Source organism: Eurytemora carolleeae, unplaced genomic scaffold (genome assembly GCF_000591075.1).
Source record: "Eurytemora carolleeae unplaced genomic scaffold, Eaff_2.0 scaffold1112, whole genome shotgun sequence".
In the NCBI taxonomy this organism is placed as follows: Eukaryota; Metazoa; Arthropoda; class Copepoda; order Calanoida; family Temoridae; genus Eurytemora; species Eurytemora carolleeae.
This window is the reverse complement of record NW_019397087.1, coordinates 886-16,244: the sequence shown is the minus strand read 5'-3', so window position 1 is coordinate 16,244 and position 15,359 is coordinate 886. Positions and strand designations below refer to the sequence as shown.

Below are 15,359 nucleotides of genomic sequence, written 5' to 3'. Positions count from 1 at the left end.
AATCCATCCTCCATTCTTCTAATCCATCCTCCATTCTCCTATTCAATTCAAATCCTCCATCCTTCTTTCTTCTCCTCCATTTTCCCCTTTTCATTATCCATTCCCTTCATCCTCAAATCTCTTCAACTTCCACTCTCTTCTATTTCTTTCTTTCCTCCCCCCACCCCCCCTCCTCCCTCTTCTATTTACATTCCTCAATACAAAGTTTGATGAAGGAAAAATATGAAAGAAGAAGTTCTACATGGGCTGGAGGAGAGAGGGGAGAGAGAGAAATGTCTGAATAATGATTCCAATCCTAACATGAGGGGAGAAAACCATCCCTTAGCTCTCCCTCCTCTCTCTCTCCGTGTCTCTTTCACCCTAAACCTCGCAGATTTAAACCCTCCGTCCACCAATCCTCCCCCTCACTTCCCCGGAGTCATCGGAGAGTTCAGTCCTGTCTCTGGCTCCGTACTAGAAATATACTACAGGTCGGTATACTCTGAAACCTGAACCTAGAGTTAAAAATTCATTTCAAACCTATGACACTGTGATTTATACATATATACTTCTTCTTTTCCTTTTTCAATCCTTTTAGTCTTCTCATTTCTAACTGTTATCACGTTCTCCTCTTTCTTCACCTTTCTTTTTATATAAAATTATTTAACTAAATATCTAGGGTTAATGGCCATGTAAGCGTAATTTCAAGTGACCTTCCATACAAAAATAGCAATGCACGATTCACAGCGGTACCCGTTTCTTTCATCTGATCAATAATGTGAAAATGCACAAGTCACTTTTGTAGAGAAAACATAATTAAAATTAAGTTTTCAAAATTAAAAACATTGATATTTAGTCATACTGAAGGATACAGCTGTGAATCTGACATACTGAAGGATACAGCTGTATATCTGACATTGTCTTGCATGGAAAGTCCTTGAAAATACGCTTACAGTCCCTTTGATGTCAACCCTGTAAAGTGTTGTATAAATGAATTTAAATGAAGTGTGAAAGTTTCTCTGAGTTGTCAACACATTGCTAGCTGCAATTCATCCCACCCGGTTCATTAGTGTAAATATATACAAATAATTCATCCCACCCGGTTCATTAGTGTAAATATATACAAATAATTCATCCCACCCGGTTCAGCAGTGTAAATATATACAAATAATTCATCCCACCCGGTTCATTAGTGTAAATATATACAAATAATTCATCCCACCCGTTTCATCAGTGCAAATATATACAGAATTCATCTTACCCGGTTCTTTAGAGTGCAAATATGTACAGAAGTTATTTCACCCGCGGTTCATCAGTGGAAATATAAATGCAGAATTCATCCCACCTGGTTCATTAGTGCAAATATATACACAGAATTTATCTCACCCGGTTCATCAATGCAAATATATACAGAATGTATCTCACCCGGTTCATTAGTGCAAATATATAGACAGAATTTATCTCACCCGTTTCATCATTGCAAATATATGCAGAATTCATCTCACCTGGTTCATTAGTGCAAACATATATATATAATTTATCTCACCCGGTTCATCAGTGCAAATATATTCAAATGCAAATATATACAGAATTCATCTTACCCGGTTTATCAGTTTTTTGTCACAAACTCAAATTTGTCTAATCTCTATATCACTGCAACCGGATGGTGTAAACCTCTGATATTTTAAACTTGGAATATTTGATCTAATAGAATTCATAGTTTTAAACATCAAAGGTCCACGACTTCGGGTTTCAAAGATATAGGAATATGAACATTTGCGTTTGTGGCAAATACTCCGTTCCATTGTTCAAAAGTTCAAAATTTAAAAGTGGAAAACTGACAACTGAAATGCATTAAAAAAATGCAGATTTTTGGAGATGTCGTCTTCTATCCGATAGTAGGAAAATCGAGCAAAACTAAACAGAAAAAATGAGATATTTTTCCAAAATGTTGAAAGGATTTCTTTTTATTCTGAATATACGCAAGCCTAAAAGTTGTCGAAATTCTAAACTGAAATGGTTTAAATTATAGAATAAATCTATTTCCTATTTCTCTGAATCCCATTTGCAGGATTGGTATTAAATGTATTCTCTAGGTACTCTCCAGGACACAAACATTATCACAGCGTAGACTAAACTAGAAACTTTTATTCTAAATCTGTACACCTGAACACTTGAACATCTGTTTATTATTCACAGTTTTGACCATGACCTAGATACAACACTAATTTGTTTTGTTTTTTTACTGAAAGGGGGAGTTCACGAACTTTCACAGAGGAGTATGTCACAAATAACACAAATTTGGTTACTTTAGCAAATTTTTTTGTAAACTAAAACTTAGCATTAATTTGTTCGTATCAATTATTCCTTGAGCATACAATTCTCATGGCTTAGATATTATTTAATAAAAAAACAAATAAAAAAAAAGTTTATATTACTCTGAAATAAAACTAAAAATTTTAATCATTTTTTATCTTTGAAAATGCATCAATTTATTCGAAAAAATCCACGAAAACTTAAAAGCTAAAACAGTTCAACGGAAACCCTTGGATTAAAAAATTTTCCATTTAAAAGTTTTGGACTTTAACTTTGTCTACACATCAATACCAATTAGCAAGTTTTTTTTCATCAGTTTTTTTTGTTCAAATGCATTTCCTTCGATTAAAGTTACATGTCTGATTTATTTTTGCGCTTGAATTTTCCTAACTGTAAGAATTAGACTTAATTTACTAAATCTAGAATCAAGATGTTGAGATTGCAATCCTCTACATTTTAATACTGGAAATCACAGAGCTAAACCCAGTTTGTAATTTTACAATGGTAAATTAACTCTGGCAAACGATCCAAAATCCACGTTATCTTATCCTGTATTCTGTATCAATCTTTACGCTGTATCTTGTATCAATCTATACTCTGTATCCTGTATTAAGCTTTACTCTGTATCTTGTATCAATTTGTTCTCCATATGATGCATTTTATTTTCTGTATTCTGGATTCATAGTACATGTATTCTTTATTCTGAATTATTTTTTCTACATTCTATGTTATGTTTTCTGTATTCTGTATTCAATATTCTGTATTCTGTATTCTGTATTCTGTATTCTGTGTTCTGTATTCTGTATTCTGTATTCTGTATTCGGTATTCGGTATTCTGTATTCTGTATTCTGTATTCTGTATTCTATGTTCTGTATTCTGTATTCCATATTCTGTATTCTGTATTCTGTATTTGTATTCTGTTATATTTATTCTGCATAAATACTTTTTTGTCTTTATCCTCAAACCCTCGCAGCCTGAAGTTTTAAAGTTTTTATCATGTTTCCCTTGATGCTGTATCTCCATATACAACCCTTAAATATCCTGTCCCGTCATCTTTTAGTCCTGTAAAACTTTTATCTTCTTTCCTTTCAATAAATTTTGATGAAACCCCTTTTCTTTCCTGGCTTATCCTATACCTGGAGCCATCAAATCCTAAACTAATCCAACCCTTGAAAGAAAATCAATATTTCAGGAATGATGATTACTTGAGAGAGGAGCAGGACGGATACCTAGGATGGAGGAGGATGAAACAGATCCGACCGCATCCACGGTCCTTCAGATCAAGTTCGTGGCCTACTCCGTTGTCGCGTACATCATAGTTGGAGTTGGGTTGGTCGGAAACCTGCTGAACCTTGTAGTATTAACCCGACCCAACCTGAAGGGTGTGATGTATGTATACCTGCTAGGGCTGGCCGTATCCAACCTATGCGTTCTACTCTCAGCGGTTCCAGCACTCTTTGATATCTCTGTAGGGTTGGAGGACGGATACTACTCCACTGCCTTCTACCAGGCGCATCTTAAGCTGCCGTTGATTAATTCCTTCATGGCCAGCTCGGTTTATATCATCATCTGTATGACAGTAAACCGATATATCTCCATCTATAAACCAACCCAGTTCCAGAGGATTCACACACACAAGAACGCTAGAATCTCAATCTTCTCTTCATTCCTCGGAGGAATCCTGGTTCATGTCCCGCTCTGCTTCCAGAACACTGTGCGTCCCGTCTGCTCTGATATGAACGAGAACACTACGATCTCCAGTAACTCTACCTGCACCTGGAGATCAGATGAGAACTTCGAGGTTACAGAGAACATAATCTTCAAGGTATACTTGGTTACAAGTGAGATCATTCTTAGGATCGGACCAATCATTGCGCTCGCAATACTCAACGCTCTCATCATTCATAAGTTTCTCAAGATTGCGAAGAAGCGTCAAGTATTAAAGGGAGGATACCAAAAACCTGAGATGTCTCATCATATCTCCTCGGCTCCATCCTCTCCTCAACCATCCAGAAACACTAGTAGCACCACACAGACCAGTTCAGCTAGCTCTGCTCCTAGCTGCTCCAGTGGACCTAGGCTAGTAGTACCTGGAGCTAACCCTAGTAGATCTCCGTCTCCTGAACCTAGCTCCTGTACTCCAGATTGTACTCCAGCTACAACTCCACAGAAGAGAACTGTAAGACGGAAACCTAAGTCTCTTCACAATGCCGAGGAACGAATGCTGGTGGTGGTTCTCATCTCCATCGTGGTTCTTTTCGTCTGCTGTACAACCCCCGCAGCTGTTCTATCCGTTCTTTTCACGGAGAAGTTTGATAAACATCTTGGGTTTCAAATCTTCAGAGCCGTTGCCAACATTTTGGAACTTCTTAATTTTGCTCTCAACTTTTATATTTATTGTCTGTGCAGCGCAGAGATAAGGAGAGCATTCGTCTCAGTGTTTCGAGATATTCTAGGACTCTTTTCTTTTAAATGCTGCTCCAAGAAAGCTACTATAACAGTAAACATTGAGCACGTTTAGTTTATCTCCAACGTAGATTGAGAATGGAAAGAAAAAGTTTTAAAGAGTTTCCTTTAGAAGAATCAAAAAACTCTTTTTAAGATTTTGTATTTAAGTAAAAAAATCAAACATTTTAAACATTTTTTCTTAACGATAGATGCAGTTTTTTTCAATTACGTTTCATATTACCGAGTTGCACTTTGTCTGAAACGAGAGACTAAAAATTAGCAGAAAATTAGCAACTATTTAATGATGCAACAAAATATTTCAACTTTCTTCCAACAAACTTACTACAATACTTTTGCAGAAATACATCACGTGTATACATATCTCTACTTTTCATGATAGGAATTGTATTTGTGAGTTCAAGTAACTCTCTCTATCATAAGATGACAATGCTCGATTCACAACGGGAACCCTAGAAACCTGTATCTAATCAAGAAGATATTTTCGTTTTTCTCATTTTAATTCTGATGAAGCCTGTATGTATACTGATGTAAATCGGACATATAGCCGTCTCTGTGTGGAGGGTCAATTAAATATACGCTTACAGTCCCTTTTCATCAACTAAATATTCTCCGACTTATCGTTTCTAAAATGGAATTAACTTCATTTATTTGGTTAATAGAGTTCATAGTTGAAAACATCGAAAGTTCTACGACACCTTGAAGCAAAAAATTTTGAGCTAAGAAAAATTGAAGTTTATTTGTGAAAATTATTTAAACAAAGATTATGATAAAATCGATTTTTTATTTTTTTCTGATTACCATTTTTAATTGCAGTATTCTAATCAGGCACCAACAAGTGTCATGTCAAGTTCACGAAAAAAAATATTTCGGTTAGCCGTCATATTGAGACACAGGGTGAAAATACGTATATAGATGTCATACATCAAGTATTTGACCTTGATTTAAATTGTATATTTTAGTTTTTATGAGTTTTTATGAGGCCCATTTATCTTTTTCAATTATTTTGTTAAGATGTTTTCTTTCAGTTTATTACTTCTGTATTGTTTGTCCCGATTCCTGATCACTCTCCTCATACTCTGTTTTTCCAATCCTCTTTTCTTTGCAACCTGATGGTTTAGACCCTTTAAAACTATGAATTCTTCTAGAATACTATTTTCTAAAAAATAAAATATCAAAAATAAAATGAGTGTAGATATCAAATTTTATTATTTCCGGCCTAATTAGCAATTATTACTTTTTGTGGGAAATCTACATTCTACATATTATTATTATTATTATTTCTTAGCGACTTACAAAAAAACGATCAATCTTTAGGCATGGTTCAGTAATTACCAAAACATGATAATATGTAATGATGGAACCATTGCTTTCCTGCTCTCTATAATACTTTAGAGTACACTACACTTGTAGGCGATTATATCAATACAATGAAGACGACTTTTCAATTTTAATTTATATCAAGCTGTTAAACAGCATGGATACATATAAACATAGAAATCAAGAAAAGCTGTCAATNATCTATAGGTTGAATTCTAGGTCTAGGAATACTAGATCTATAGGTTGAATTCTAGGTCTAGGAATACTAGAACTATAGGTTGAATTCTAGGTCTAGGAATACTAGATCTATAGGTTGAATTCTAGGTTTAGAAATATTGATCTATAGGTTGAATTCTAGGTCTAAGATACTAGATCTATAGGTTGAATTCTAGGTCTAGGATACTAGATCTATAGGTAGAATTCTAGGTCTAGGAATACTAGAACTATAGGTTGAATTCTAGGTCTAGGAATACTAGAACTATAGGTTGAATTCTAGGTCTAGAAATACTAGATCTATAGGTAGAATTCTAGGTCTAGAAATACTAGATCTATAGGTTGAATTCTAGGTTTAGGAATATTGATCTATAGGTTAAATTCTAGGTCTAGGATACTAGATCTATAGGTTGAATTCTAGGTCTAGGAATACTAGATCTATAGGTTGAATTCTAGGTCTAGGAATACTAGATCTATAGGTTGAATTCTTGGTTTAGAAATATTGATCTATAGGTTGAATTCTAGGTCTAGGAATACTAGATCTATAGGTTGAATTTTAGGTCTAGAAATACTAGATCTATAGGTTAAATTCTAGGTCTAGAAATACTAGATCTATAGGTAGAATTCTAGGTCTAGAAATACTAGATCTATAGGTTGAATTCTAGGTCTAGAAATACTAGATCTATNCTTGGATTGCTAGAACAAGTGAAGGTGATTATTGTTGATATTACTGTAAGGTTTTCTACCAAGCTTTACACTTTTATATGTTGTTTAAGTGAAACAAGAATACTGTTCTTGGTTACTGTTGTCAGTCTTACTCCATGTGCTTGTTATAACTAGTGTAATATTGGACGAATTTGTACTTCAATCAACATCACTTATACTCCTCTCTTCATTCCGCTTCATCCTTCCTCATTCTTCCTCATTCTTCCTCATTCTTCCTCATACTTCCTCATTCTTCCTCATTCTTCCTCATTCTTCCTCATTCTTCCTCATTCTTCCTAATTCTTCCTCTTATTTTCGTATCCTTCATTTATCCTTTTATATTACTTATTCTCATTCCCACTAAATCCTATTTATTAATTCTTAACTTAAACCATCCTATCAATACAAAATTGTATTCTATTTCATCTTATCTTTTCCATTTCTTCTATTCCTTTTTCCATTGGACCTGTGATCTTTTTTCTTTTTTTTTTTACCAAGAATCGAATATCCACATATTTATGTATCCATGTATCCATGTATCCATTTAACCATATATCTATGAATTTGATGCTTTCGGATGAACATTTCTGCCATTTTATAAATTTTTACAATATCGACATTGTTACATTTTAAACTTTTTTATGAATTTTTTGAATTTGTTATAAATATGTTGTATTGTGTCCTATATAAGGATTTATACTAGTCATAAATAATCTTTTGTAACAGATGTTTGGCCCAAGGATATATAATTATCCTCTCAGATCAACTTTTTCACAAGTATTATCTTTAAACATTTGAAATCAATCAGAAATATTGCATTGGACTTTAAAAAAAAAAACAAGAAAACAATGAGGCACAAATGCATCTGTTTTATACATTCCATAGTACGTAATTCTAGTCATTATTTCTAGATGTTAGATATTTAAATAAAACATTTTACAGTAGACTTACTTATTCTATAGAACGAGAAGTGAGAACCTAGTTATATGTTAATTTAGAAAGAAGAAACAACATTAGAAAGCACAGAGACTGAGAGGTTCAGATACAAGTTGAAAGAATAATATTACTGTAACTTCTCCAGGGGGTTTAAACAATAGCGCATTGAACTTGGAGAGTGGTTTATCAAGTTTTAAAGAAGATAGAGTATAATAATCCTAGCACATCTAAAAATGGAGGGTTTGTCATATTGGATTTTGATGTATGTATAAGGTTATTATCATAATTAATATTTATTATGTCATTAGGTTGTTTTATTTCATTAGGTTGTCATGTCATTAGGTTGTCATGTCATTAGGTTGTCAATTAGGTTTGTCATGTCATTAGGTTGTCATGTCATTAGGTTGTCATTAGGTTGTCATGTCATTAGGTTGTCATGTCATTAGGTTGTAATGTCATCAGGTTGTCATGTCATTAGACTGTCATGTCTTTAGGTTGTCATGTCATTAAATTGTCATGACATTAGGTTGTCATGTCATTAGGTTATCATGTCATTAGGCTGTCATGGCATTAGGTTGTCATGTCATTAGGTTGTCATAAGGTTGTCATGTCATTAGGTTGTCATGTCATTAGGTTGTCATGTCATTAGGTTGTCATGTCAACAGGCTGTCATGGCATTAGGTTGTCATAACAACCAAATGACATGACAACCTTATGGCATGACATTAGACTGTCATGTCATTGGTTTGTCTTGTCATTAGTTTGTCATGTCATTTGGTTGTCATATCATTAGGTTTTCATGTCATTTGGTTGTCATGTCATTAGGTTGTAATGCCATTAGGTTGTCATGTCATTAGGTTGTCATGCCATTAGGTTGTCATGTCATTAGGTTGTCATGTCATTAGGTTGTCATGACATTAGGTTGTCATGTCATTAGATCGTCATGTCATTAGGTTGTAATGTCATTAGGTTGTCATGTAAATAGGTTGTCATCGCATGACATTAGGCTCTCATGTCATTAGGTTGTCATGTCATTAGGTTTTCATGTCATTAGGTTGTAATGTCATTAGTATGTCATGTCATTAGGTTATCATGTCATTAGGTTTTCATGTCATTATGTTGTCATGTCATTAGGTTGTAATGCCATTAGGTAGTCATGTCATTAGGTTGTCATGTCATTAGGTAGTCATGTCATTAGGTTGTCATGACATTAGGTTGTCATGTCATTTGGTTTTCATGTCATTAGATTGTCATGACATTATGTCCTCATGACATTAGTTTGTAATGTCGGTAGGTTGTCAAGTAATTAGGTTGTCATCTCATTAGGTTGCTATGTCACTAGGTTGTCATGTCTTATGGTTGTCATGACATTAGGTTGCCATGTCATTAGATCGTCATGTCATTAGGTTGTAATGTCATTAGGTTGTAATGTCAGTAGGTTGTCATGTCATTAGGTTGTCATGACGACCTAATGACATGACAACCTTATGACATGACATTAGGCTGTCATGTCATTAGGTTGTCATGTCATTAGGTTTTCATGTCATTAGGTTTTCATGTCAATAGGTTTTCATGTCATTAAATTGTCATGACATTAGGTTGTCATGTCATTAGGTTTTCATGTCATTAGGCTAACATGTCATTAGGTTGTCATGTCATTAGGTTGTCATTAGGTTGTCATGTCATTAGGTTGTCATGTCATTAGGTTGTCATGTCAACAGGCTGTCATGGCATTAGGTTGTCATGACAACCTAATGACATGACAACCTTATGACATGACATTAGACTGTCATGTCATTAGTTTGTCATGTCATTAGTTTGTCATGTCATTAGTTTGTCATGTCATTTGGTTGTCATGTCATTAGGTTCTCATGTCATTATGTTGTCATGTCATTAGGTTTTAATGCCATATGGTTGTCATGCCATTAGGTTGTCATGTCATTAGGTTGTCATGTCATTAGGTTGTTATGACATTAGGTTGTCATGTCATTTGGTTGTCATGACATTAAGTTGTAATGTCGTTAGGTTGTCATGTAATTAGGTTGTCATGTCATTAGGTTGTCATGACATTAGGTTGCCATGTCATTAGATCGTCATGTCATTAGGTTGTAATGTCATTAGGTTGTAATGTCAATAGGTTGTCATGTCATTAGGTTGTCATGACAACCTAATGACATGACAACCTTATGACATGACATTAGGCTGTCATGTCATTAGGTTTTTATGTCATTAGGTTTTCATGTCAATAGGTTTTCATGTCATTAGGTTGTAATGTCATTAGATTGTCATGTCATTATTTTTTCATGTCATTAGGCTGTCATGTCATTAGGTTGTCATGTCATTAGGTTTTCATGTCAATAGGTTTTCTTGTCATTAGGTTGTAATGTCATTAGATTGTCATGTCATTATTTTTTCATGTCATTAGGTTGTCATGTCATTAGATTGTCATGAAATTATGTCCTCATGTCATTAGGTTGTTTTATTTCATTAGGTTGTCTTGTCATTAGGTTGTCATGTCATTAGTTTGTCATATCATTAGGTTGTCATGTCATAAGGTTATCATATCATTAGGTTTTCATATCATTAGTTTGTCATGTCATTAGGCTGTCATGTCAATAGGTTGTCATGTCATTAGGTTATTCTGTCATTACATCGTTATGTCATCTGGTTTTTATGTCATTTTAGTGTCATATCATTATGGTTAAATATAAAGAATAGAGCTGATACTCAAGGTTCTGTCGATACTCATCACCTGAATTCCAACTGAGCGAGAAAATGGACTTTGAAATGGACATCAATTGTGTCATAAATCTAATGGAGATAAACCTGGGTCCCCTGTGTTTAGATCGGAAAACCCTTGTGATACAGGACGTTGTTTTTGGAATAGGACAGAAAGACCCGGGCATATACCTCATGAATCAATCCGCGCCACAAGTTAAACACACCTAGTAAACGTATGCACTTGTTAGGACAGGCTTTGGTGCCATATGGTGTGGCCATATGTTCAAATTTCAGCTGTAAAGTTTGGCATAAATAAAAGAAAATGAAAATAATGAAAAAATAACCATTTAAGGAATGAGATGTTATGTGCAGAATGTAACATACAATAGCTAGCCTAATCCCCTTCCAGTTATTGTGTGTTTAGTAATCTGATTCTTTAAAAAGAAATCTAGAAAGCATATACACAGTTTAACACAGAACTTCGGGGTCATCGAAAGAATTTATAAAATGTCGTCTTCTAAACCTGCTGATAATGGAATGCTGCAGATATTTAGTTTTTTAATTGAATAATCATATGGAGCTCTTTAAACCTGTTCCCGCATATATATATGTCATGGCTGCTATTTATTTATTTATTTTTAAAATTAATGAAATTTGTACAAAATATTACAAAACCCATTGAAAAATTGTCAAGACTACATTTTTAAAATTCTTTCGATGTCCCCAAAGTTATGGATAAACTGTAGATAAATATTTTTTACTTCAATTAATCAGGGTTTTTAACGTAACTATATTATTATATTTAATTTAAAGATAATCATTTTAAAAGAATGCGAAGATGAGGCTATAGGAGAAAAGTATGTTGGGTGTTTATTTTCTGTACTTTGTTTAAATGTCAGATTCTAAAAACTAATTAAAGCCGAACAAATCTGATTTCCAAAAATCGTTTATTTAAAAGTTATTTGGAAATATTAATATTTTCACTTATTTATTAAGAGATCAATATTTATTTTCTAGTAAACAACTTCGTATACGTGGATTTTTTTCCCTTAATCTACATTGGAGTTACAAATATATTTTCAAACATTATTGACACATTTTTTGGAAATCCGGGAAATTTAATTAAGCAATCCTCCAGTCATTTAGTTTAACCACTACAGCTATATCTAGATATACAACAATTATAAAATAATTTTTATTCAATTTCAATATTACAATGCTGCAAATGCTGATATTTTAAAGAAAAGTTTTTTCTTAGAAAGTCCAAATAAATAGATTTTTAGAGATTTTCGGGTTTTGGTAATATACCAGCATGAAAGGATTAGGATAGGATTAATATATACCTACGACTCAATGCAGTTCGTCTCTAAAAAAAAATATTTATGTCAGAGCCTTAAGTTAAACCGATTTTCATTTCTTTTGTACATTAAAACTATTTACAATAATTAATTGAGGCACCCTGGACTAACCAGGGCGAAATGAGTCTTATATTCAATCACATTTTGGTTTGCATTTTATCTTCAAACTAACAGAAATGTTTTTATCTCTTGAAGTAAAAGAGATATTCAAGAAATTTAAAAACTCACAGATGTTGGCTATCACCATGCAAAGTCACTATGAGCTGACCAGCGTAACAAAAAATTTAGAGAGCTTCAAGTTAAGTGTCTCATTTTTTTGTCACGCTAGTCAGCTTTTTTTACGTTTTCTTTTAAAACGCAACCGCTGCACTGACAAGAAATGTTCATTTAACATGTCAAAATGTGATCTAAAGTCAAAGCTGGCTGTGACAAGGACCGCTCTATTAAATCAGGGTGGAAGATTTCCAAACTTCTAAAGAACAAAATGTTTGTTTGTCTCCATGCATTAGATCAAAAAGAAATTTAGTATTCTGATTTTCTAATTTCTTAAGTTAGAAATAAATAATCTTAGTTATAAATATTAAAGGTTTATCTATCAAAGATTGAAATATAAAAAACGGCCGACACCTCATATGACCCCAGGAGAGGCTAATATGACTGGCCAGAATAAAAAATCTTCAAAGTTTTTTTAAAACTTAATCCATGAAAACTGAAAAATCTTCGAACCCCTAATTTTTATGTTTTTATAATATAATATAATATCAAAGCAAAATTTGAAGAATTTTTGGCTTTCTAAATATTGAGTACTTATTTACGTCGGCCATGGTATTCAAAATCGTCCAACACTTTAGTTAAAAAACGTCCTTATGTGGTTTTGATTGGGGAACTCGGTAGAACCACGGGAATGTTTTCAGTCTGGTTTTAAAATTCTAAGTTGAGTGGGTTGACTTTAATATGGAAAACTCCGGGCAAAGCTTGGTTCTCAAGCTAGTACATATAAATCAAAATACATAAGATAAGAATTATCGGCATATGGTTACATGCACACAAATATATAGTAGAGCTAGCTAGTTAAGATAAGATTAATCAGTCAATATTCCAGGTAATGAAAATAGGGTTATTTTTATCCCAATCAGCCCCCCTCCTCCCTCCCCCTCAATATTCTAGATCCAGGTAATGAAAATAGGGTTATTTTTATCCCAATCAGCCCCCCTCCTCCCTCCCCCTCAATATTCTAGATCCAGGTAATGAAAATAGGGTTATTTTTATCCCAATCAGCCCCCCTCCTCCCTCCCCCTCAATATTNTCCAAACCTTCACCCCCCCTCCTCCCTTTCTAATCCAAACCTTCCTCCCCTCCTCCATTTTCTTCCATACAGCACTCCTCCCCTTCTCTTATATAACTATGACAAATAAAGCTATAAAAAAAAACTATTCTTACTTCATATCATTTGACCTAGTTTTTTAAAGAAATGCAGGTAAAGACATTGAGTCCTTGCCACAAACTTGGATTTTGTAATCCATTTATATCTTTGCAACCCAATGTCGTAGACCATAGATTTTTAAAACTATGAATTTTCGTTAGTACAAATAGTTTAGGTTGAATTATCTAAGGTTTCAACCATCAGGTTGCAAAAATATAGGGATTAGAAAATTTGAGATTGTGGGAAAGACTCAATGTTTTTACATAGATTTTCTTTATGAGAATTTTTTTTCACAATAATATTCATTTTTTTCTTTATTTTTTTCCTAAAAAGCCTAGGAGTCTGGTGTGTGTGTAAGTGTGTGTGTGTGTCCCTGTATACCTAATAAATATAATTTCCATAATTCTGTGTAAACATTCTTAACTCTTTGTTTACATGTTTAGTGTAAACACAACCAAGGCGTTCAGATACTCGATATCTTGCCAACACAGAAAAAATTAAGATTACTTAAACAAATTTTCTTCTTTTGGTAAAACTTTTATTTTGTGACCCAATCTTCTCAATGCTTTTTTTGTTTCATTATCAAAATTGATTTAGTGGAAACCTTAACTTCTTAAATCTTAAAATTGTTGAGTTTGAAGCGACGTACTAGGTCACCTTGCTGTGAAGTCACAAGCTTGTTCTATGACCCTATAGCAAAGGTTTTTACTATTATTTAAGATAAAATAAAATCTTTATCTTGGGATTCACAACATTACTCTGTAATCCAATAGATGCTTTATTGTGTCATAGTTTTCTATCTATCTATCTATCTATCTATCTATCTATCTATCTATCCTTCTATCTATCTATCTATCTATCTATCTATCTATATATATCTATCTATCTATCTGCCATTTTTTTTAATTTCGAGACTGGGTCGACTTTGAAGTGGCGTAACGCCTTGATTTTACTATACCTCGCATAGACAATTGTGTAGCATTAGACATGTACATTGAGAACTACGGCGCGAGCTTGTTTCAAGCTTGTAGCCAAATTTTGTGTGGTAACTGACGTGACTCTGGAGATAAATATTTAAAAATCCGCGAAAACATGTAAAAATGAGTACGAGGAAAAAATGACTTGAAAATCAACCGTAAAAGCTTAAATATTTGATAAAAATCTTTCAATGTATTTCGACCTAAAATCATGTATTTACATTTGTAATTTGCAAGAACCCTAACCATTTTTTATACTTACATTACAGTTCAAAAAATATTCAAATTATAATATCCTTTGTAATATTTCTATAGAAAAATTACGAACAAAGTCGACATTCATTCCACAGTTCTTAGTGTAGAAAAACAAAACAAAACACGAACCATTTTTATACTCCACAATTGAATTCCTTGATTTTATATAAAGATACTAATAATGCCTGATTAAACATAATAAATATAGTCACGTTGATTTCGAGATAACTTGCTTTTTATTCAGATTATCTGAGAGTTAAACCAATCAAAAATAATTGAGTTCAAAGATTATCTATTTTGTTCATGTATGTCAGCTCTGTTTGCAAGGTTTCCCACATATTTGGAAATAGCAATCTGCAATAACTCCTTCATTTTTGGACTTTTCTATTTTGTTAAACAATTTTGTAAAATTGTATCAGAAAATTTATATGCATAAAATTTTGTATTAAAACGTAGGCTTAATCAGATCATATTCAGCAAATATGCAACCAATCTGAAAACAACAATATCCCAGAGGAACCTGAACAACTTAGGTTTGCTCCTTTTTTAATTGAATTTAATAATTTTTCATGTTTAATAGATATTACTAATAATATAATTGAATTGTCCGTATCACGTGACCAGAACTCCCACCAATAGCAGTGCAGTAGAATTGTCACGTTTCTACGTCTGTATCACGTGACAAAGAT

General features: G+C 33.2%; 1 protein-coding gene across 1 annotated transcript; it reads left to right on the top strand.

Annotated features, from left to right (window-relative positions):
- Positions 1 to 396: 396 nt before the first annotated feature.
- On the top strand, positions 397 to 4,828 carry LOC111711757 (probable G-protein coupled receptor B0563.6). The gene is made up of 2 exons (XM_023486182.1): positions 397 to 470; positions 3,489 to 4,828. Exon 2 carries the CDS (start codon positions 3,531 to 3,533, stop codon positions 4,815 to 4,817), a length of 1,287 nt encoding a protein of 428 aa, XP_023341950.1. The 5' UTR covers positions 397 to 470; positions 3,489 to 3,530; the 3' UTR covers positions 4,818 to 4,828.
- Positions 4,829 to 15,359: the final 10,531 nt, after the last annotated feature.